Raw genomic sequence first — 24994 nt, 5'->3', positions numbered from 1 at the left:
TACCACACATGGAATGAGCCTCCCTGATGAGGGGACATTTGAGTGGAAAACGGGAGGAAATGAGTGGAATCGTCAGTCAGCTTGGAAAGTGCGTTTTTGGGAGAAGGAGCAAGGGCGCAGGCCCTGATGTTGCTTTGAATTTGGGCAGTTGGTTGAGTAAGAAGGCCAATTATGTGGCTGGAGTGGAGTGAGAAAGAGGAAGAGGGAAAGGGGTCAGGGAGGCACTAGGAGGTCGTTCTAGGGCTTTGTCTTTTGCCCAGTTAAGACGGGAAACTGCTGGAGGGTTTGGAGCGGCAGAGTCACATGACCAGACTGCAGCTTTATAGCCGGGCTGGCAAACTGCGGCCTCTGGGCCATCCATGCTCGCTGCCTGCCTTTAAGTTTTACCGGAACACAGGAACATTCCTCCGCATCCTGTCTGTGACTGCTTTTGCGCTCGATAGCAGAGTTGAGTGGTTGTGATGGAGGCCGTGTGGCTCACAGAGGCTAAAATATTCTGTATTTGGCCCTTTGAGAGAAGCGGGCCGACCTGTGCTTTAAAGGATCACTTGTAACGTGAGCCATCAAATGATGGAGTTGTCTTGCACTGAGGTGGGGAAGGCCGCAGGAGAGGCAGGCGGAGGCGGGCACTGGGTGTCCGGTTTTGTCTGACTTGAGATGCCTGTTGACCATCCCCGTGGAGATGCCAGGTTGGCACTCGGGAGATGCAGGAGTCTGGAGTCGAGGGGCTGGATCTGGGCTGGGCCTTTGAACTTAGCAAATGCCAACCTGTTGCTGGTCTTTGGAGCTCTGAGGCTTGGAGGGCTGCTGAGCAGACCCTGGGACTGAGACTGGACTGTAGTGGGTGGAGCCCGGACGGAGAAGGAGCAGCCAGAGAGGCAGGGAGGGAGCCACGAAAGGGTGCCATCCAGAAGCAGAGTGAAGAGCAGGCTCACTGTGCCAAACATTGTCAATAAGTAAGGCAAGGATGGCGGAGTGGCCTCGGGATTAAGGAACAGGAAGCCCTCACTGGTGACCCTGAAGGGAGCTGCGTCCCTGGCGTGGCCGGGCCTGCCTGCCGCAGGTCCCAGAGAGGCAGTGGAGGAGAGGAACCGAGACGGCAAGAAGAGACGGCTGTGAGGGATTTTTACCGTAAGGCGGTGTGGACAGGCAGGGCAGTTAGGAGCCGCGTTGTCAGGGAGTCTCAAGGGATTCGGTGGATCGGGACGGTGGGGACTGCGGCAAGGTGGGTAGTCACGGCTACGGCCTGGCGCCGTGAGCCGCAGAGCTGGAGTGTTCAGGGAAGAGATCATGATCTGGAAGGGTCCGCGAAGAGTGAAGGCACCTAGGCTCTTCCAGGTCTCTGTGATAACAGGGGTATGTGGGAAGGAAACGTCCAGTCCTGGGGGCGCTGCGGGAGAGGCAGTGTCGGGGCGCCGTCCAGGTCCTTGGAGCGAGGGGCAAGGTGCATGTTCAGGGAGGAGATTGAGGTTATTCGGGATTTTGTCATCGAGGAGTTTGCTTTCTGGGGTGGGAGACTGCATCCGGTTAGGGGATGGCCAGGGTGGTTCAGGGCTGGGCCGTGACCGGGAGTCTTGGGCTTCCTGTGTCAGTGATGAGAGAAGCGCCTGTTGTTTATTCGGCCTCACTGCCCACTTTAAATGCAAGACTAATTGATTCTTCTTCACAGTCCTCGAGGCAGGAATAGTCATTATCCCCGTTTGTCTGTCGTTGAGGCCACAGTTTCAGAGATGAAGTGACTTGGCTACAGTCATACTGCCACTAACTTCCGGCGGTAGATTTGCACCAGCCTGCCTGATTTCGAAGCCTGTGCCCTTTACTGCTTCATAAAGCCTCGTGTCTGATACCTCGCGTATGGATTTTCTGATGATCTGTAGTGTATGGTGTTTTCCATTTATGTTTAGGTTCTCGGGTTCACCTTAGTGGAGGTTTCAAGATAATTGGGGCTTTGGCATACTGCTTTTTCCTTCCCCCCTCCTTTCCCACTTGGTTTCCTTCCTTCCATCCATCCATCCATCCAGACATCCATCCAGACATCCATCCATCCAGACATCCATCCATCCATCCAGACATCATTCATGCATTCCCTGAGCACCTGCTGTGTGCCAGCCTCGTGCACTGGGTGTAGGAGACAGACAGAGACAGAGAGACAGAGGAATGAGATAGTCTCAGTGCCTTCTGAGAACTCCCTGTCCAGTGGGAAGGGGGCAGATAATTAAACACATCAGTGTGGGGCAGAAGCGGGGGGCACTTCAGGGAGGAAAGATTTGCACGGCAAAGGTGACTCAGCCCAACAGAGGCCCTGGCACTTTGCCCGGAGCTTGCCGTATGCACTTACCAATGTTTTTGTTTCTTGCTGAGACACCAGGGCGCCTCAACCAGGTGCTGCTCTCGCGGTTTCCCAGGAGACCCCCGAGGCCTCTCTCTTCCAGGGGAAAAGTGGGCATGAGTCTATAGAATTCATTTTCTCACTCATAGTTTTCTGAGAGCCTAGACTTAAACCATTTCAGACAAGCTGCAGTATATTTATGCTTTTTATGTCCTGTTATGGCAGCTCGATAGATTAATTTTATCTTATAAATTGCATTTTGCCTCCCCAGTGTTTTTATTTTCCCCGTTGTATCTTTGTGTTCTTCTCAGTTGCTTGGCTAAGTTTCAAGTCTACGGTTTTATTTATTTTTCCTTCTCTTCACGAACGCCTGTAGCCCAGCCCCTTGTGGGAGCAGCCTACCAGGACAGCCCAGGAGAGCAGAAAGGAATTAGAACCATGGCCTGTGTCTGGAGAGACAAGGAAGGGGACAGTTATCAGCACACCAGCCACGAGACCGGTCGGAATTCAGCCTCTGTGTGTGTCGAACAGCTTCCGTGTGCCAGGCACTCCTTGGGGTCTTGTATAGAAAAAATTGTCACTAAGCCCTGCAACAGGCTTCTTAGGACATCATCATTATTCCCACTTCACACGTGAGGAAGCTGAGGTTTTTAGAAAGAATTGATCCAGGTCACCCAGCTGGTAAGCGGATAGACGAGCGGAGGTCTGGTAGACTGTGTGTCCGAGCTTACCAGTCCGTCTGCCACGCTTTCCTCCCAGGCCGTGGACTGGGTCCTGGCGGGCATGGTACGTGCTCTCAGGGACCTCACAGCCCAGCAGGCAGGCAGGTCTCTGTGTGGTGCTGGCTGGGTTAGGTTAGGTGTGCCCCACCGGCCTCCGGCTGCCCAGGAGGGGGGTAAGAGGTGAGCCCGAGCTGACTCCTGGTTTGTGGGGTTTGTCAGGCAGGCCGGTGGGAAAGGTACAGAGACATGAGTGAGGTCCCAGGCAAGTCACATCTATTTCTTCTTGGCAGTATAAAGTATTCTAAGCGTACAGAGAATCACAAAGGGTGATAAAAGAATATTCATGTTCCCATTCATCCAGAATGAATAAATGCTTACATTTTTTCTTTTTACCTTACATCCATTCCCCTCTGCCTTTGTTAAAAAAAGGAGTCACCTTTCATCTGGACCTAATTCACTCCATAAGAAATAATTATCTTCAGGAATCCTAAATTTGTCACGGGGCGGCTATGAGAACACCGTCTCTGGGAAGTACTGAGTTACGATGTCCGCTTCCCCGAGGCCTCCAGTCAGTGCACTGAATACCTGGTCACATGCTTCTGAAGGTTGTGGGCTTTGAGGAGAACGCCACTCTACCAGGCAGTAAAGTACTCTTAGCTGAGTTGTAGAAAGTTCCAGAGCTGCAGTATTTCCTCTAACACAAATAAGTGGTCCTGGAGACATCTCTTGAGTTCTTGGTCACAGCCAGTTGGTTACTAAAGGCTTCGTGTCGAACTGGCACTTTCCTTTTCCCTCCCAAATCCCCATCATTGGTGACCTTCTTTCCTTTTTCTGAATGTGCTTCTAGAACTTTGCACGTGCTGTTGCCCCTGCCTGAATTTCCCCCCTTCAGTTGAGGCCTAGCCGAGGCCCCTGTCTTTTAGGTCTCGGCTTAGGTGTCATTTTCCAGGGAAGGCCTTCCTGAATCCCTCAGTTATTTAGACACTCCTGTTGGCCTCCCAGGTTTTGGTCTGATTCCACAGATGTTATTGGCCTTCACACTGAGGGTTGAGGATTGCCCCTCCCCGCTCGTGCACCCCTGCTACGGGAGACTCCAGGCGTGGGAGGGGTAGACACATCAGGAGGCGGCATTCAGAGCTGGAGGCAGGTGGCCAGGCTTTGAAGGAGGGGCTGTGCTGCTTACTCGCCCTGACCCTGGGGCAGGTTCTTACCTCTCTAACTAAACCTCGAGTTCCTCTTCTGTAAAATGGGGATACTGGTGACGCCTCGCTGGACTGTCGCGAAGACTAAACGGGTATCGCAGGCGAGGTGCTTGGCGCTCGGCGGTAGGCCAGGTCCTGGCATAGTTATGTGTCCCGAGGCCTTTCTGAATGTGCTTCTAGAATTTTCTAGAGCCTTCAGGCTCACACCACATACTACAGCTTGTGATCCTCCCTGTCCCACACCCGCCGTGCAGTGATTTCTGATGAAATATCTGCCTTTGGCCCTTCATCGAGGGCTGCTGGGCCGCGAGTGGCAAAGCCACGCTGCAGAGCCCACGCTGGGCCGCGAGACGTGCTGGATACCGGCCTTGGCACTGGGCCACCGCCTCCTCGCTGCTGCTGAACACCAGGTGCTGTGGATTGGGGGCGCTTCCAGAGTCGAAGTTACGAATGCCGAGCGTGTGAGTGTGAGACTGGTCGCGCCGTAGGGTCAAAGCCTCCAGTGGAGGGTAAGTGTTGTGTGAGCGGGCACACCGTCCCCACCATCCTGAGATGCACGTGCCCCTAAACGTCAGAGCCGGCCGCGGTCTTCACCACGGCAGGACATTTGTGTGGGTCTTACGTTTGTCTCTGCCTCATGATTACTTAATGAAAATCATCAAAACTGATCATTATTCCCCTGAGTGAACATTGCTTCTTGCCATGAGATTCCGCTGTCATGAGGTTGTTATGGCAGAGATACTTCCTTGACTTGGAAGGTGATCTGCTGGGGAAAAGGCCTGCCGAGATGTCTCGCTCTGTCTCTGTCTCTTACACTCATTCAGCCGGCGGTTACTTACTGAGTTGAGTCCCTTGTCTGCCCCAGGCCCCGGGCCAGGCCCTGGATTGCAGAAGGACATGCCTGCACGTGAGAGAGCGCGGGGACTGGCGACAGTCACACATTTTGTGCAGTAGAAATGCTGTGCGGGGAATGCTTCCTTTAGGTCATGGAGCAGCTGCTTTCTAAAATAAAAAGAGTTATTTTATGGTATTTGCATCGTGAACAGAGAGATAAGAAGGGGCTTACAGCCACGAGGAACAGTTGCGGAACCCAGAAATTGGAATATACAGTCTGCCGAGGATTCTGGTGCGCTTTTCCTTCTGAGGGCTCCCCCAGGCCCTGCCGTCCAACCCGCACGGCTGCTTAGGCAGCGCTTCCCCTGGTCCTCAGCCCCGGCTCACGGGCCTCCCGCCTCCTGCCATCAGCATCTCTTCCATCTTCAGACAGTTTCAGGGAAGCAAAGACTGTCAGCATTAGCTGGGCTCCTTTACCACTGCGAGCCAGTTGCTTTTTGCAGAGCTGTTGTGCCGTGTGATCCTAAGAACACAGCAAACACAACCCTTCACAGTAAGCGATGTTCTTTCCATGCAGCGCGTGAAGCGACTGAGGCTCAGAGAGGTTAAGGAACTTGCCTAAGGTCCCGCAGCTAGTAAGTGGCACAGCCAGAGTGGGAAACCAGATCTGTTGGATTTTGAAGATGGGTTTTTCTCCTGTATTCTGCTGCCTCCTAAGTATTCAGCAACCTTCTGTCAAGCTGAGGCTTCCCCAGACATGGGGTAGTGTGGTATGTGATTAAGGACAGGAACTCTGGACTTGGGCCTGAGCTTGAAGCCTCATAACAGGCACCCTAGGCATCCTTTTGGGGAAACTGAGGCTCTGGGACGTTAGATTACTTGCCTAAGGCGATGGAGTCAGCAGGTGGCAAAGCTGGGTGTGAGCCCCCTGCTCTTTGGTTTCAGAGCTCCGCATTCTTTCTCCAGCACCGCCCCAGTGCTTAGACAAGTTTGGCCGCACATCTGGGGATTTAAACTAGCTGTCAGGAAATATTTCCCGGCAGGGTCGTGCATCAGTGAAACGGCTCACTGCGGGGGACATTGTGGCACCTCCTGGAAACTGTTAGACGTGGAAATGAAAAGAAGGCTCCCATCAGGGATGGGTTTTAGAATTGCTGCTCTTAGTGGTACTTCACGCACTCCCCGATATCTCTCAGGCCTGCACTGAGTTCTGGTCTGGGCTAAGGACTGTACCAGGCACTGGGAACGTGAAGGTGAAAGGCCAGCCCCTCCTGGGAAGGAGGGAGAGAGGAATCCAAATAAACAATTGCTAGGTAGATAAATAAGCAAGCCGATGTAGTTCCTCTGGCAGCATCCTGCACGTGGAATGTTTGTCCCAGGCAAGACGCATAAGGGGCCGTGGAAGCACAGAAAGGAGGCACTGTTGTGCACAGTTTGAAGATGGGCTTGCAGAAGGAGAATTAGATCTGGATGTTGGAGGGTGAGTAGGAGTTTGTTGAGTAGGTGTAGAGGACCAGGCATATTCCAGGCAGAGGGAACAGCACGTGCAAAAGCATGGGGGCACAAAATAGCCTGGTGTGTGCAGGGAATTCTGGCTAATTTAGTAGGGCATCTCCATAGGTGGTGTGAGGGGATATTCCTGGGAAGCCTGCCCAGAACTAGATCGTGGAGGGTCTCAGATGCTGTAAGAGGGCGTTTGGGTTTGATCCTCAGGATAGTGGGGTTATCGATGGATTTTCGGTGGGTGTTGGTGGTTATCATGGCCAAGCTCACTTTTCAGACTAGTTACTCTGAGGAAGAGGGTAAGAGGAAGGACTAGGGTCAGAGAGGCTTGTTAGGCTGTGGCCGCACAGGGCCGGGGGGGTGGCTTTCGGCAAAGGAGGTACTGATATACGCATGTCTGATTTGCAGACTCTGAAATTTACCAGCCCGATGGCCTTGCCGTCTTGCCAACGTGCAATGAGAATCCTTCTGAAGATTTTCCGGGCCCGACCTCAGTAGCTACTTACTTGAGTCAGCTTCCCACTAAAGTCAGCGTGATTGGGACCCACCAGTCGGAGAACGTTGACACCTCGGGTGATGCAGAAAACTTAAAACAGAAAATCTGTGACTTGGAAACTGAGCTCGAGGGCTACCGGAATTTCTTATTTCAGCTTCAAAAGCACTCCCAGTGCAGTGAGGCCATTATCACAGTTTTGTGTGGGACAGGAGAAGCGGCCCAGGATGCCTTGAACAAGCCCAAGGGTAGTGCCGACGAAGAAGAAATGACCTTTTCAAGTTTGCAGCAGGTTCGGTATGTGAAACACATGAAGATCCTTCATCAGCTGGCTCCAGAGGTGACCGATGGTGGGCTGCTGGAGGGCCTCAGACGGCAGCTGGTGGATCAGGAGTGTCAGCTGCAGAAGGAGCAGAACTTGAACGTGGAACTTTTCAGTGAAATCCGTAACCTGCAGAATAGGTTCAGAGATCTCTCCCCCTCCAGGTACATCCCACCTCTACTTCTTCCACGGTGGCAACCTGCAGTTCCCCCACGTTGCCTCTAGGTCGTAGCCCGTGAGCGAGGGGGGGGGATGCTGCTCGGTGGGTTGTGGTTGTGGGTTGTGTGCTGGGCAAGGCTCGATGGTGGGTTTAGGGCAGGTGGGCCCGATGAGAGGTGAACGCGAGGCCACAGGGAGCGGTGGCCGTACAATTCTTGTGTTGTGTCTTCCGGAATTGGCAGAACAGATTTTGCCCTCCTCAGGCTGGGAACAGGGTGAAGGTATTATGCCAGCCACTCGGGGAATCCTGGTACATTTGCTGAACGGCAGTGTTTCCTCCTGGACCCCGTTATTGGCTTTTACTGCGGGGTTGAAACTGATGTCCTAGCTGGGGTAGGAAGGATATAAATATTTCCCGTATCTTTACCCTTTAAGGTCATCTTAGAGAAATAAGCCTGTGTTGAAAGAGAAGAATTCTTACGTCATGTTTTACGGGCATAGATAGGTACAGTTTTGCTTTATGAGATGTGACAAAAAAGCGATCAGTTGCAAAGTTGACCTTCATTCGTCACTAATTTGAGACAGACACATTATTCTAAATTGTCAGGAGCCAGAGCGAAGTTTTTCGAGCCTTCGCAAACAGCAGGCTGGGAGGAAGCTTGCATTTTATTGAAAGACAGTAGTGTCAGATGCCCGGGTAGGCACTTTTCTTATTTAATCCTCAGCATCGCCCGGAAAGGTGGTGTTCCTAAATATGGATGAGGAAGTGGAGCCTCGAAGAGGCCTCCCTGACCGAGCAGATGGCCCAAGGAGATGGGTGGTGTTGCTCAGAGCTGTTGCCAGTGCGCGAGCCCACAGTGTCCTGCCTGAGCCCCCCCCCCCCCCCGCCCCGCCCCGTGTTCTTCCTCACCCTCGAGGCCTGCCCCACCTTCAAGGCTGACGTCACATGGTCTGTACGTGCACGCTCACCACCAAAGGCGGTCAGCAGCCCCACGTACTGCCCTCATTTCAGGAAAAGGGGGACACGTTGAACTGAAGGGTCAGCATCTTTGCCGAGCCACACTGGGGCCGAGTTACTGTGGCCACGCCGTATATGAGCCACGTTTTGCTTAACTTGGGTTTTTCTCCGTGCCTCGGAGTACTGGTGGGCTCACACGGGGGAAGACAGATCCGGCGTCAGGAGAGGTCGTATCGTGCGATGCAGCATGGGCTTTGAAGGCGGGCTGTTTGAGTCCGAAACCTTCCCCATTTAACTTCGCGATCTCGGAGTCCGTTTCCTCACTGTAGACGAGGAGGTTCATACATTTGTTGAAAGATTGGGAGGAACGGTTAACTTATAAAAAACACCTAATGCAGTGACCGGCAGATCATAGACCCTCCATAAATGGTAGTTAGGATTATGATTACCCCCTGACCTTTGGAGAGGAGAGAGTCCCGATTTTGTTTTCCTGTGTCAACAGTTTCTTTTTTCTTCTTCATGGGAATTTGTGGCGGGTCCTCTGACCCTTGGAGCACTTGTTTCTATAATTCAGAATAATATTTTTGAGGAGTTTATGGAAACTAAATGTTCTCCCGAGTTCTTGCCAGTCTGTACTGTAATTGGGGGCTTTATAAGGTTGAAAATAGCGCAGGAGAACCTTTGTTCCAGCGTTTGTGGGTTGTTTTGAAATCGAAGGAGTGACCTTACACACTTCCAATTTTTCTAGAAGTATATATACTTGTACAGCTGCAGGCTTTAAAAAATTGTGCTCTGTCATTTTTCCAATTAGTGTTAAGGTCACAAAAATGCAATTCTGAAATGGTACAAGCGTTTTCTCCCCCCTCTTTTATCAGATACGATTCATTAGTTCAGTCCCAAGCCAGGGAGCTCTCCCTTCAAAGACAGCAGATTAAGGACAGCCATGGCATCTGTGTCATTTACCGTCGACATATGAACACCGTGATTAAGGCATTTGAGGAGTTGCTACAGGCCAGCGACGTGGATCGCTACGTGGCGGAGGGCTTCCAGGAGCAGCTGAATCAGTGTGCCGAGCTACTCGAGAAACTGGAAAAGCTGTTCCTCGACGGTAAGTAGGGCAGGGGCTTGCGAGTCTTAAGACACAGCATTTATCGGTCTAAGACTTCTTGGCAGTACTTAGCTCTGCTCTGATGAGGTGACAGTGGAGCCACACTGGCTGCTGTCCCTTCCGGTGACTGCTTCTAGTGGCTGGTGGTCCTCACTGCTCCAGACCCGGGGTCCGGCTGGGGAGGGACACCCCTCCAGTGCCCGCCACATGGCTGCTCCAGATTTTCAAGAGAAGATGGGAATCGGGATTTTTTTTTTTTTTTTGGGGGAGGAGGGTAAGAACTCTTGAGTTTTAAATGTTGGCAACAACAGACAAAACAAGCAAACAAAAAAACCCCAAACACTTATCAGTTAAAAAAAAATCTATTCAAGGATCAGAGGTGGTTTAGAGCAAGGATGAATGAAAGCCTCTGCTAAACAGTCACTATGTGCTAGGCACTTAAATAGGGGCTGTTGCATTTAAGTAAAAAAATAATCATTTGCAATTCTTTTGAGACTAGAACGAGAATTCTCTTATACTCTTTACCCAGCTTCATCAGTTTTGCCGTATTCGCTCTGTCGTTTTCTCTCTCTGTGTGTATTCAGATCTTCCTCGATTTGTGATGGGGTCGCATCCCGGCAGACTCATCACGAGTTAAAAGTGTCATAAGCCAAGAACGCATATAACACCCCAACCTCCCAACACCATCGCTTAGCCCAGCCCAGCTGAAGCGTGCTCAGAACACCTACAGTAGCCCACTGTTGGGCCCTGTCCCCTCGCGCGGAGCCCATTTTATAGTGAGGTGTCGAGTACCTCGTGTTGTATGCCGAACGCCCTGCTGAAAGTGAGAATCAGAATGTCTGTGTGGGTCCAGAATGGTTGTATCAGTTATTTCCTCTCGTGATGATGGGGCTGACTGGGAACCACAGCTCACCGTCTCTGCCTGGAGCCAGGAGGGAGGATCGTGCCGCATGTCCCCGGCTCGGGAAAAGATCAAAATTCAGCATCTGCAGCACAGTCCTTACTGGGTGCCTGTTGCTTTCACACCGTCCTGAAGTCAAGACCTGTAAGCTGAACCATCATAAGTCAGGGACCACCTGTGTTGGCACGTATATACACGCATACGTATGCATATATGTGCGCACATACATTATTATTATTGTTATTTTCTAAGACTTTATGTTATGTTATTTTAAAATGGGCTTCACACCCAGCACGGAGCCCAATATGGGGCTTGAGCCCAAGGTTCTGAGATCAAGACCTGAGCTGAGATCAAGAGTCGGACGCTTAACCGACTGAGCCACCCAGGTGTCCCCCCCCGCCCCCCACTGTTTTTTAAGATTTTATTTTTAAGTAATCTCTGCACCCAACGTGGGGCTCAAACTCACAACCCCGAGATCAAGAGTTGCACACTCCACTGACTGAGCCAGCCAGGCACCCCACATTATTATGATTATGATTGTTATCTTCTCCTAACCCTCTGAGGATGGATTGATGGTGTCCTGTCCTTTCCCCCTAGATGTGTCAGTGTGTGGCCCCTCACACTGGAGACACTCTCTTAGCCAAAACACCGCTGCTAAATTCATGACACAGTATCATCGTCTCATATACAGTCTATACTAAAATTTCGCTAATTGATTTCAATAATGTCTTTTATGAATTTTATTCCTGATTCTGTTCCAGGACCCACTCCCTATGTTACATCAAGTTGTCTGTCTCTCTGGTTTCCTTTAATCGGGGGTAGTCGTTCACCCTTTGTCTTTCATGACACGGACCTATTTGAAGAGTTCAGGCCAGTGCCCCAGTTTGGGATTATCTGTTTCTTTAGGATTAAGTTAGGAAAATTAGATGAGATTATGTGATTTGGGGAAGAATACGATGTTAAGTATTGTGTTCTCATGGTATTGTGTTCACGAGGCCGCATGCCGTTAGTTTGTCCCGTTTTTGGCGAAAATAACTTTGACCGTTTGGTTGAGCTGATAGGCGTCAGGTTTCTCCACTCTAAATGACAACATTTCCCTGTGTCATATAGAAGCAATTAGTGGGAAGTACTTTGTAACCTTGTAAATACTTGGCTCCTCTTCAAATTTGTACTCGAGGTTTGCACAACGTTCCTTGCCTCTGTTATTAATTAATGACTATGATGGTGGCCACCTGGTGGGTTTTTTTTTTCCCTAATGTCGTTATTCTGTCTTCATTTCTTGTTAGATGGCGTCTGTAGAAGGATAAACTCTTCCTTTACCTGCCCTTTTTTATTCCTAGATTTGTTGTTTATTAGCAGTGTGGACTTAGTTTAGGTTCTTATTTTATTCAGGGGACTATTACTCATTCTGTCATTCATGCCGATGCTCAAATTGTTCCTCATTTGGCAAGTGGCAATTCCTTTTGACAGGTCTCCATCTTTTGGAGGAGCTTCCTTCTGTACATCTGTGCATCCTGGCACAAAAAAAGATGTTCCAGCCCCATTGATACTGTCCCTGCCCCTGCCCCTGAATCAGCCATTTCTCCAAGTAGCCCTGGTTCATCTTAAAGGAGAATGCTATGTAAAAACTATGATTTGGAGGGAGTGCCTGGGTGGCTCAGTCGGTTGAGCGTCCGACTTCGGCTCAGGTCATGATCTCGTGGCCCGTGAGTTCGAGCCCCGCGTCAGGCTGCGTGCTGACAGGTCAGATTCTGTGTCTCCCTCTCTCTCTGCCTCTCCCCCGCTCATGCTGTCTCTCTCTCTGTCAAAAATAAATAAACATTAAAAAACAACAGCTATGATTTGGGGCTGTGTAGGTTCATTGCTACTAGGGGATCATTGTTTCTAGACCCTTTAGCAGGCGGGACTAGAATATAGCTCACATGCGTACACGTGCATATATATAACAATATGTAATTTATTTTAAAAATCGTTATTTCACAGTGGGGCCTCCAATGCCAGTCCAGCCCACCGTGCCCTTTATTGCTGCTTCCACTTCTGTATTTGTGTTTCCTGTCTCCAACAGTGAGAATCCTGGCTCTCACATCAGTATATCCGCTCCTTTGCTTAGTCCTGTAAGACACACAGATAGTTCCAGAATTGCCCCATCCTTAGCACTGTGAAAAGCAAACCTACTAAGAGATCAGTTCTTTTAGTTTTTAGACTAAGGGTATGTAGTCAGGTATTAAATTGAAAAGTTATTGGATTTCATTCTTTATGCAGTGTTGTTAGGATATTCATGTGAAATATAATTAGATTTATTTGTTTCCATTTGTGCTCAATTTTAGGGTTAGGGTTCCCCTCCCGTTTTTACTGATTTCATTTTATGTTTCGAATATGAAAAATATTAAGGTGGTTCTCAAGCTAAAACTTTCTCCATTGAAATTGCCTCTATGAAGTCATTATTTTTGTCCCTCTCCTTTATATCCATGAGTATGACTTTCTAGTTCCCCTTTCTCAAACCTTCGGGAACTGGGCTTTTAGGCATCCCAGCCTCTCCACGGAATGGGCATGTGCCTGAGACACTAACACCTTCCACTTTGCTAAATCCGGTGATCGCTTTTGGGTGGCACCTCACCCAAACTCACAGCAGTATTTTTTGGATGTGGCCCGTCCCTCCCTCCTGGGGGAAATCCTTTCCTCCCTGGGCTTCTAGGAGGACACCACCCAGAGCCAGTTCTCCTCCCACCCCACTGGCCGCACCTTGGAGGTTCTGCCTTCAACATGTACTGCAAATCTGACCGATCTCCCCTTCCTCATTGCTGCTGCGGCTCCAGTGGATTATTCCAGGCCTGGCCTCCTCGGCCTTCCGGCCTCCACCTGTGTCCTGCCACGGTCCATTTCCGTACAAGAGACAGAGTGATCTTTTCAAAATGTAATCAGGTCCTGTTCCTTCTGCTCAAAATCAAAGGCTTTCCTATGTGAGTTGTAAGAGTTAAATAATGAGCATGAAGCCTTGACTCAGCGCTGAGTACATGGCTCCTATGCACTCCGTGCTTGCTAATAGCTATACCTGTTGTGAGCAGGGGGCTTACTCCTCAGAACAACCTGTTTTACTTGAGGAACTTAGCCTTACAGAGGAAAGTCAGTTGCTCAAAGTTATAACTGACTTGGTGAAACCAAGATTTGACCTTAGTTCTTCTGTCTTCGTACATACAAAACAGATGACTCACGAGGGTCCACCTATATTCAACTTAATTTCAAGGTAGAACGTGGGATATTTTGGGTTTCTGGGTCTAGAGAGCTTTTCCTGATTTTTTTTACAGAACCTAACAGCTCAGGCCTGTTGCACATTGATTGTCCTAGGACCAGCTCCCCAGGACCCTGAGGGCCAGGACACAGGAGCAGTTGACTTTTCCCAGCTTTGCGAAACCCACTTTCTTCTGACTAAGGGTTTCCAAATAAGCTAGTTTCCATTGTATTATTGGAGAAATAACTGGGTCCTCAAGACAGAGCTGTATCTTCCAGGCCCGAGGCGTTTTTCTGTTTGTCTCTCTTCTTCCTGCAAGCCCTCAACCGGCCTGAGGAGGTGGGAAGCCTGGGAAGCCGAGAAAGACTGCCTCTGGCACCAGCTGCCCTCCCTCACTCATCCAGCCGCCCCCCTTGATTTATTTTTTAGTTATTTACCTTGACAAGCCCAAGGAGATCTCACTTCTTGTTTCTTGCTGGTTCTGGAAGTAGAAAGCACTTCAGGCTTAGCAGACAACACAAACACAGAACTTTATTTTCTTGTATACAAAAGGCGTAAAAGTCTCAGGTACCTCTCTCTAACTTCCTTTCTTAGTAAAATGTAACCAAGGTGGGTCTTTCTTGGATGCTATCCGAGGGGTCTGGCTCCTGCATTATGAAAGGAGCTTATTGTAAAGTAGTTTTATATTTGAGGTAATTGCATGGCATGAGTTCCTAAAAATTTTAAATATAACTTTTTTTTTTTTATTAATACAAAGCAGTACTTGTTTATGGTAGAATAACAGATAAGCAAATACTCCTATAATTGCATTATTTATACAGCAAAAATGAACGCCCTGGAATTTATACTTTCAGTTCTGTTTTATACGTATATGTATTTTTTGTGGAACTAGAACTCTTTGCAGCCTTTCCCTCTGTCCAGTTGTAGATAATAAATATTAACCTACATTGTAAGTTTTAGTGACTGCAGAGCATTCTTTTGTATGAATGTCCCGTAATTCACTTAATCATTCCCCATTAGGTGGACATTTAGATTGTTTCCAGTTTGGGGCTGTTGAAAGAACACCATGCCGGAATCTTTGTATATATCCCTGCTTTCCTTTAACAATATTTAGTTGGTAGGATGATGGTGTGGTTTCTCACTCCTTGTAAGGATGAGAGCCGGGTGTGTTTTCTAGCTTCACAAGCTAGGGATTTCACCAGGGGTCCAGAACCCTGCAAGATTTCTCTGCCTCTGTGCATTTTTCTGAGATGAGGATCTGCAAATTTCAGATTCTAAAAGTGGGTTGGGAGCCAAAGTAGATGGAGAACTGGGGTTGCAGTCCCAGCTTTTCCACTGTGTCCTCGCCCAGAGTGCCCCCCAAGGCCAGTAGCGTAAATGAGGAGGACGGCGTTGTCGCCAGGAATGTCTGAGTAAGCACTGGGGAAGATGGTAGGAGATGGTGAGGTAGCCTCTTTCCTCCAGCAGCTCACCAGGTTTGTCAGGGTTTAGCCACGTGAATAGAAGGCAACCGCTGGGGTCCTTTCTCTTGACTCTCCTCTGCCTGCAGGAAGAACCTAAACTGTTCATTACTTTCAAGGCCTCCCACCGTCTGCCTCGTCTAGCCCACTACCGTCTCGATGGTGGTGGTGGTGGTGATGATGATGATGATGGGGAAGCCATGAGGAAGGCTGGTCTTTAGCAGCTGCATGTTGTATGCTAGGCATTGTTCTCAGCCTAGGAGAAGGTACGGTTCATCACCTTCATTTAAAATTGTCTTAATGTTTATTTTTGAGAGAGAGAGAGCAAGCAGGGGAGGGGCAGAGAAAGAGGGAGACACAGAATCCGAAGCAGGCTCCAGGCTCTGAGCCGTCAGCACAGAGCCCGACGCGGGGCTCGAACTCACAGACTGCGAGATCATGACCTGAGCCGAAGTCGGACGCTTAACTGACTGAACCACCCAGGCGCCCCCATCATCTTCATTTAAGAAACAAGGAACAGAGAAGTTAACATACTGGCTCAGGGCTGCACTAGGTGTAGCAGGGTCTGGATTTGAGCCCGGGCAGTTTGCTTCCACAGCCTGACCTCCTGACCGCCATGATGTGGTACTTCCCACACTCTTGTCACTTCGGGTGTCTGGTCTGTACCTCTGTGCTGTGGGCCTTGCTTGCAACTCCCCACTTCTGGGACTTTGTTCAAACCACTCCCTTTGCTAGCAGGCTTTCACTGTCTCTTCCCTTCTAGAAAGCTTCTAGGAAGCTTTCTTTGTTCACCCCAGGTGGAAGCAAAACTGTTTGGTTTTTTATTCTGGGTTGTTCGTAGCTTGCACATGACAATTACGTCCGGCCTTGTGAAGGACACTCTGCCAGCGTGGACAGAACAGACCCTTTGGAGCCAGACAGACTTGAGTTCAAATCTCAGCCTTATGGTTCTCTTATCCCTTTCATGGTCAGATTTCCTCTGTGGGGGAGTACTACCTGTCTTGCGCAGTTATTTCTGAGGATTAAATGAGATTATTTCAAGTGTCTGGTATCCTGCCTGACCAATCTTGGGAGCTCAGGAGGTGACAGCAGTGATTTCTCGTGAGCATATTTTATTTCTTGACAGCATAAACTCCTGGAAGATGGGGACCTCGTCTCGTCCCGGCCTTCCAAACTAGGCCGGGGCCATACATGTGGTGCCCAGTCAGGATTTGCGGGCAATACTGCTAGTTTTGTGTGGTTTGGATCTTACGCTGGGGCTCCCTTCCATTCTGTGTCTGACTCTGTCTGACCCGCATAGTAGGCGCCTGGAGGGAGAGGTATCTCTGAGCTCGGAAGGAAAGTCTTCCAGGAGGAAGGGGTATTGGAGGGGTATTCCGTATTGGAAGGATTCATAGTTGATGGGGAGAGGTATTTTGGGAGCCGTAATGGGCATGCGGGATCGAGTTAGCATGGTGAACCAGGCTCTCCGGTAAAATGGAACATTTTTCCTCCTAAGTAGCCCTGGGATCTGCCCTCCACGTAGCGCCTTAGCTGCTTCCTATCTGCATACAGCAGTCCTTTCCTGCCTCAAATATCTGTCTGTCGTTACCTCCTCTAAATTTGCCCCGATGGTCCAGGCTGGGTCACGTTCATTTCTTCTGTGCGCCCTCCCGTGGTATCCCGTGCTGTCCCTTGTCACAGCTCAGTAGTGTAATTGTCTTTTGGGTCTCTTGTCCCCACTCAGCTGTGAACTCATTGAGGGTCGGGTGGCCCCTCAGTGTCCAGCACGGGCACCGGGGGGAGAGTGTAAGCACGTTATACAAATTACTGGCGGACGGAAAGGAAGAAACATTTGGGCCGTGGAGGAGATGCCAGGCTATGATATTTGAACCGGGTTCTCTACGACCGATGGACTTTGAGCAAAGGAGTCCTGTTTCAAAAGAGGCCTCTCAAATGGAGGCAGCATACGCGATGGACCGGTGCAGGGAGGAGGGCGGGCCGGCCAGTCCTGCAGGTCCTGCGTGATAATTCTCGTGTTCACATGTGGAGCGGGTGACTAGACGAGTTTTTATTTGACAAGGTGAGGCCCCCGCCACGACCCAGCTTTTAGGCGTAGCGGTAAGATTTGCCTGAAAGATGGAAGCGGTGCCTTCATGCCACGCTCCCTAAGCTGTTGGAACAGCCAGACAGATGGTACCTGTCACCTGTGTGGAGCGGTTTCCACCACGAAGTTCACTGCACCACTCGTAATGACGTCCCTGTGACTCCCACGCTAACCATTTGTCGTTTGGTTTTAAAGAACTCTGTTGTGGCTGGGGAATGGGCAGGATACAGTTGTTGAGTCCTTACAGACTCCTCCAAGGACGTCCTGTTTGAAGACAGAGAAACTCGTGCTTTGGGTGGTCTCAGGACACTTCCTTCTGTGGTCGTGGATTTTATTAAGGAATTGAGGAGAGGTGTTTTTTTTTTTGTTGTTGTTGTTGTTTTGTTTTTTTGATAGTTACAAGATGAATTTTTGGTCGGAAGCCCCAGAGTGCTTAAAGCCTGCCCCCGACCAGTGGTACCCTGCCCTGTGCGGTTTCCGAGGCGTGTGTCTGTGCTCCTGGAGGGCGATTGCACAGTGAGGCAGGCTGTGGTGCTATCGTGTGCTAGGCTGGTACGTGTAGACTGCTGGGCCCCTTGGAGGACCGGGCTGGGCAGATGGGCCATCCTCAGGGTTTTAGGGCCAGAATCTTACTGGCTGAATGTTGGTAAGCAGCCCTGTGCAGGTGCGAGATGGAAAATGCCGAGTTGTTCTTCTAACAGCACTTGTCGCTGCCCGTTTACGGGGGTCTTGCCACCCGGGACTGCAAGTCAGCGTCTTGGAAATAGACCCAGTCAAATGGATATTTCCCCTCTTGACCAGGAATGTAGAAGACAGAAAGGTGGAACCCGTCCACTGTGGTAGGGGCCTGTCAACCTCTCTCTGCCTTTTGGGGAGCCACAGTGTCACTGCATTTTTGATCAGGATGTAACCAAGAGGATCAAGACCTAGTTTTGTGGTTGAGCTAGCTCTGGAGTATCTCTGAATCCTTTGCTTCACTGGAGCATGTGCTCAAGTAGGTGATCGAGTGAGTTGAGCAGAGTAAGAGGGGCCACATCACACCTTCTGGATTTGCACCTCTTTTCTGTACAGTGGAAATCCTGCCACTATTCCGGACGGGGTCAGTGTCAAGGAGCCATCTTTGGGGCCGGGCACCTGATCTCGGGGGCCTGGCTGGCCCTCTCCCGGTGCCCGCCGATGCCCTGATCTGGGGGCCTGGCTGGCCCTCTCCTGGTGCCCGCTGATGCCATGCCATGGCAGGTGACTCTCAAGCCCTCGGGACATCGTGCTGGCTCTCGGTGCCCGTGGCTGTGCTGCTGGGGTGTTGAGGGGGCCCCGAGAGCAACACCAGCCGGCCCCGGGAGCACGTGGTGGGGACCACAAGGCACGAGGCAAACACGCGAGGCTCCGGGTGCTCCTTTCCTCTGCGCTGTGGTGTTCGAGAACTTTCCCTTTTAGGAGTAGTTTTGAAAATGGTATGTGTGGGTGCACTTTAATTATAGTCTCATGTTTCAAGTACGGCCACAGAAGGGTTTGTTTTTTCCTTTAGCCACACGTTAGCTTCTTCAAAGAGCTCATCCCAGGCTGCAATTTCCAGAGTTCTGAAGTATTTTTAACATGAAGTTGTTAGTCTCTTTGAAATCTGGGCTCCCGTGTTTCCTTTCAGACAGCAAACGGGGCCGTGCAGGGGGAGCCGAGCGTCTTCTTCCCAGCTACGTTTCGAGCTTTATTTTGTTGTCTTTCCCCATTTCTTGTAGTCATTCCCCTGCTGCAGGCGCTGGCTTACTCAGCTGCACTCACATACTCCTCTGCCTGCTAATCCCACTTCTGAGAGTCTTTCCTGAGGAAATCATTTAAATGCAGATAAAGCTGTATGTACAAAGATGTGTATTTCCTTTATTTATAAAAGTGCAAAATTGGAGATGACCTAAATGTCAGATAAAGGGACCGGCAGAAACTGGTACATGCGTGCCTACAGTGGAATATTAATGCAGCCATTAAAACCTATGTTTCTAAAGCAAATTCAGTAAGAAAAATGCTTCTAATAATAAAATTCGAAGGGAAAACAATTAAGCCCCAGTGCAGTGTCACCCAGGCCAAAACGCGTGGGAAAAAAGGATGGAAGGAAGTCCACGGCATGTCTGTTGTAGGTACCTGGAGGACGGTCATGTTCTTTTTCTTGTCTCTGTTACCCGTTTCCTGTAATGAGGATATATTCTGTTGAGAGTTTTAGAGAAGGAAAAAGAGCATGCACCCAGCAGCGCCTTTGTGATCGCTTTTTAGACTCAGGGCTGTCCTGTCCCTCCAGAACTGGTGCCAGAGCAGTGATGAAGGAGGAGCCTGTGGTCTGAATGTGTTCTCGGTCATCCTACTTTAAATACCCGGGATTGTTAGAAAAAGCGTTTAAACAAATGGAGCAGGGCCTCTGCAGATGTATGAGTCAGAGATTATTAGGGATCACTTGGGGTTTGTTTGTTTGTTTGTTTGTTTTTTAATGTCTTCCTTCTTCTTGATGTTCTTTCTGCTTCCAGGGAAATCGGCTGAAGTGGAAATGAGCACCCAGAATGAACCGACAGAGAGGTGAGTGTGTGGCGTCCGGGAAGAAGACGGCGGTTGGTCGGTCTGCTGGGTACACTGTGGCTCCCTCCCGTTCAGCGAGTCCCCTGCCTCTTGTACGTAAAGCGTAAACACCTGTGAAACTGACGGTGCCCTCGCAAAGCGAGCAGTTTACGCTGTGTTTCCCGCAGCCTTCAGTCAGTCGTTTGAGGTCATTCGTGGCATTTCTCTGTTAGGTTCTGTGACTGGGACGACACGTTCCTTCTGCCGGCCCCTGGGTACCTGCAGGCTAAACGTCACATGCCTTAGCCTGACGCTTGAGGCCCTCCTCGGTCTGACCCGTCTTTCTTTCTGTCATGTTCCCCGTGCTGCGGTCTTATCTGACCTGTTGCTGTTCTCCAGCCCGTGCCTGGACACGGGCCGTATGCTCGACTTCCTGTTGTAGTTTGGAAGTCCTTCAGCAGAGTCGGCGTTCGTGGCGATGAACCTGGCTCTCCCCGGCGCCCCCGTCTCTCTACGACTTCCCGGGATCAGCTATTTTTCCTGTAGCATTTGGCACCTCGTCACATTGTAGCACTTACCACATGGCCATGTGACGCTTCCTGCATTTACCTTCCCGCTCCCAGAATTCCCCGGAACGGGAAAGCGGCTAATGTATAACCGGGTGTTGGCGTGTGTCCGCTGCTGCCCTAGGCATCCGCGTTCATTATTTCTGACCCTAGGAGGCAAGCATTGTTGTTCCCATTTTAGGGCGAGGAACCTGAGGGTCAGAGTTGCATGCTTGCCTTGAAAAGGCAGAGCTGGAGTTTGAACCTGAGTCTGTCATACTCCTGAGGTCTTATTACTGCAAATTGCCTTTTTGGGGACAGAGACTGTGTCTCGATTTCCAGCCCCAAGTGTGTAGCGTATAGTTGGAATTCACAAAACGTTCATGGAATAAATGTATACTTTCTTAGTTTGCCTCGATGGCCCACAGGGAGGGTCAAGGTGTCGTCCTCCTCTGTTTACTGGTTAGAGGTTCTGACTGTTGTTAGTGCTATGGGTATTTCCCTCCTCTTTGGAGCAGCGACCCTTTGGGCTTCTGGGGCTAAGATAAAGAAGTAGAGACCAGTCTGGGGTGCAGAACTGTAGATTTTATGGGCCTGTCGAAGGCCACATCATCAGAGGGAGCAGGTGGGGAGGCATCACCGCTCACCAGAGGAGGTTTTAATCAGAGCTTCTGTGAGTTCGGAAGAAAACCCCTTTCCCACTGTAGTATTTTTGCAGATCCCTCCCGGCTCGACCCTCCGCTCCCATCCTTCTCATAACGGATCACATTGCAGTGGCGGGCTGTGGAGAGGGCAAGCAAGGCCTCCAGGGTGCAGGCGGTCGTAACTGAGAGCTAAAGGATGAGGCCAGGGGCAGGGATTGCCGGAGAGTGTCCATGTGCGAGGCGAGGGAGACGTGGCCCTGCGAGCTGGTGCCGGGAACGTAAGGGTCAAGGCCAGAGGACAGGCAGGGCCTTGCTGGACTGGTCCTCAGATTCTCTGTTAAGAGCGCAGGTTCTGTGCTGCAGGAAGAGGGGAGTCTCTGAAGGAGGGTAAGCTGGGGCCAGGCAAGAGATTTGCTGTTGTGAAAGACGCCCGTGGTTGCTTGGAGAATGGGCTGTGGGGCGGGGGGTGGGGGGGGGGTGCGTGGAGCCTCTTTCAGCCCCCTTAACCATGTGTCACCCTTCCCGTTTCCGACAGGTTTGTTTCTTTTCCTTCTGTTCTGCCTTTTTCAGCTGTAGGCTTAGCGCTCACACGGGTCACTCCTAAGCTAATTAAATGGGTGCCCTTGGCCCATTCGGCACTTTGGCAAGGCAGCGACAAGCCCGTGCGTCCATCACACTGTCTGGGTGAAGTTGCATCTGGTGTTTACCTGTTAATGAATGCGTGGCAGCTCCGGAGTCCTTTGCTCTTGTCTGAGCTCATGAATAATGAGACAAGAAGTAATAGGAAAAAGTGGGAGAAAAAAAAGAGCTTAAATTAAGGAGCTTATCTATAATGGAGATTCAGGTGGGCTTTTCGCAGAGTTCAGGGTGTTCTTCCTTATGGCTTAGGTGGCTCTTGGCAAATACAGGTTAATAACCAGATGATTGCCAGAGTGGTGGTTTTGGGACCTGCTTGGAGGCCGTGAGGGTTTTGAGAGTTTTAAACCCATAAGGCCTCTTCGTGGGTTTGAGGTGGCCTCCCACTTTCTCCTGGGGTCCCAGAGCCAGACAGACCTGGGTTCAAGTGTGAGCTCTGCCACTAAGAAGCTGTGAGACAGTGAGCAAGCTTGTGATGCAGCTCAGTCTCCCCAGCTCTGAATGAGGATGATCGTCCCTGCCTCAGAGGGTTTCTGTGGGGACCAGGCAAGGTAGTACGTCTAACATGCCTGGTACAGAGGGAGCCCTCGATAAGCAGCTGCCTTTGACCCGTGCTCTTTCTTAGGCTCCCTCCCCATAAGCCACATAGTGGCTCCCCCTTCACTGGCTCCAGACTCAAGCCCACGGAGTGCTTTTTGTTTTTAGAGCGTCCTCACTAAAAACTGCTCTGGGGAAGCAAAAGGGCTCCAAAACAAAGTTGTAAATACGGGGAAATGACAAGGGACCAAGTGATCTTAAGTGTTTGTTCCCAAGTCATGGTCCTGGCTTGGAATCTTAGTGTGGGAAACGATTTCTCTTTCAATCCCTATGGTCAAGGATTGAGGAAGACAATTTAACCTACCAATACATCCTGCCTGAGTCTCCTGAGCCTTCTGCCTCTCACGCGTTGTCCGACTGTGAGATGTCTGAGAAGTCCTCCGGCCTCTCCCGAGACCAGAAGCAAGACAGTGAGACCGGGAGGACCTCGGTAATGGCGAACCATTTTTCTCAAGGTAAGCTGAGCTTTGCTAAGCACTTCAGATGCGGCCAAGGTTTCCTGGTTTAAACAGTAATATGCCGTCTTGCCTGAGTAAGCAGAGCGTAGTGACATTCGAATATTTGTCTGATGAAAGGAGATCCTGGCAGGGCCAAAGCTGGTCATTCAGACTATCATTTATCACCAGGGAAAGCTGCGGTTGTTGAAAGTGTTGGTGATTGGGGAAGAGTCATTTTTATTTCTTAATGATGACTTATTACGTGATTTGCCATTTCCTCGTGCTTCTGACAGTGGCAGAAAACAGGCTGGAAAGCAGAGGTTATGTGTCTGTTCCAAGTGTGGTTAATTTCCTGGTGTTCCTTTCAGACGCTTTCCGAGGCACTGTCGCTTTGAAGACTCTTGCTTTGAATCGTACAGATTCCCCAGAGCACCTAACGCCCCCCCCCCCCCCCCCCCGCCCCCACCACCCACCATTTGAACATTTTGTACTTCTGTCAATCTGCAGTATTTCCCTTTAGTGTGTGACCCATCATCCTTCGGCTCAGTCCCTTGTCCTGCCTCTGACTGTGACCCATGGGCTCAGTCGGTAGAATCAGTCTCCCAAGCCTCCATCTACCCGAGCTCCCTTTTACCTCTTCTGCATTTACAGTCTTCATTACCTCCTGTTGGATGTTAGGGAGGGATTCATGTTTATAAGTCAATGTATTTCAGAAGTTCGAGGGATAATATAGGTGAGGGATTGGCAAATTTTTCCTGGCAAAGGCCAGATAGTAAATATTTTGGGCTTTGGGGAGCATATGGTCTTTGTTGTAGTTACTCAATCCTGTTGTTATAGCAGAAAGCAGCCATAGACAAAACGTAAATGAGCGAGTGTGGCTGTGTTCCAATAAAACTTTATTTACCAAAACAGGTGGTAGGTGGGTTCGACCTAGGAGCTGTGGTTTTCTGGCCCTTGGTATACATTCTGGACCTCAGCTGACATCCTCTGGTCTCTCCTTTCTTCCAGTGGTTGTTTGCAAGACACCCAGAGTGGACCCAGAGCACGAATCAGACACTGGCACCTCCATTCTAAAAGCCTTTTGCTGACACCTGATCACATAGAACGTGGTTTTCGAAAATCAAAATCTTTTTTAGCAACAGAGCTCCACCCCCCTTTTTTTCAGATGAAACTTTACATGGAGGCCAAACATGTGAAAGGGCTACAGGTAGAGCCTTTATCCTCCCTGGTGGCTTCTGAGGCTTCTCTAGGATACACCGAGCCCAGAGGAGCACAGTCTGAAAACATACCTGGAGCATGGAATATACACGTGTGATATAACTGAGGTGTTACCTGGGTTCTTCTAGTAGCCAGTTACCTAGATTTGCCTTCTTTGGATCTCTGGCTGTATCCCTGTGTGACTTCTGTGAGTTTTGTGTACTAGGTCTCTCTCGGTTATTTCTGGCTCTTTGATCTGCCTTCTGCTGATTTGGGTCAGACGTATGAGTTGTTTCCTTGTCCTTATTTGCACTTCCTTCTGTACTGTATCAACCTGGCATGGAGCTCAGTCCCTTTCCAAGAACCCCCGAATCGACTCCTACAAGGCCTTTGTGGGAGAAACATACTTGATTGAGGGCTTGAGGAATTATAAGGCAGTGGGGGGTTATAGCGCAGCAGGCCAGATCATTTAATGGGAATGTTTGAGATCTCTGTTCTTTCAAACCCATCTAATATGGTGCTGGGTACCTCTCTCTGCTATCTCTCGCCTGCCCCTCTTTTTTCCTACCCTCCCACATGTCTGCACTCCCCCCCCCCCCCCAGCCAACCTTGGTTTATTTCCAATATAGAACCGTTTAGGCATCTCCTTTACGTCTCATTATTCTGGGCACCCCTGACCTTGGGCTTATCATGCCCTCCCGGTGAATTTACCAAGCACTTTCCTGAATGGGGACAGTGTTCTCTGGAGCCCTCCTAATACACTTCACTTTTAGCTTTTTTGGTTTGCTTCTCTTCAGACTTTTGGTCTCTGCATCTGTTTTTCCTTTTGTCGTGTTTTTATTCTAAGTAGAGAGATAATTTAAGGATTTTTCCTTTTTTCACTTGACATTATATCATAAGCTTTCTGACATGTTGTTACATAACATCATTTTTAGTGGCTTTAGAATATAGTCCGTTGAATGGCTGAACTGCAGTTTTCCTTATGTTCCCCCGTTGCTGAACATTTCAGTCCTTTCTAAAATTCCACAATTACGAACACTGCTGCAAGGGAGTATCTTTGAACACGAAGCTTTCTTTCTCCTTATTTTGGGGCA

General features: G+C 49.9%; 1 protein-coding gene across 1 annotated transcript in view; it reads left to right on the top strand.

The window, feature by feature from the left end:
• CDK5RAP2 (CDK5 regulatory subunit associated protein 2) overlaps nucleotides 1-24994 on the top strand; it is a 169809-nt gene that overhangs the window by 117243 nt on the left and 27572 nt on the right. The window contains 5 exon segments of the mRNA XM_019454024.2: nucleotides 2706-2828; nucleotides 6999-7569; nucleotides 9398-9630; nucleotides 19817-19865; nucleotides 22546-22721. Coding sequence (XP_019309569.2) covers nucleotides 2706-2828; nucleotides 6999-7569; nucleotides 9398-9630; nucleotides 19817-19865; nucleotides 22546-22721 — 1152 coding nt within the window.

This window comes from Panthera pardus, unplaced genomic scaffold (assembly GCF_024362965.1).
Source record: "Panthera pardus isolate Hobbes unplaced genomic scaffold, ASM2436296v1 HiC_scaffold_20, whole genome shotgun sequence".
Taxonomy (NCBI): domain Eukaryota; kingdom Metazoa; phylum Chordata; class Mammalia; order Carnivora; family Felidae; genus Panthera; species Panthera pardus.
The sequence above is the reverse complement of the archived record's forward strand: the minus strand, read 5'-3'. Positions and strand labels throughout refer to the sequence as shown.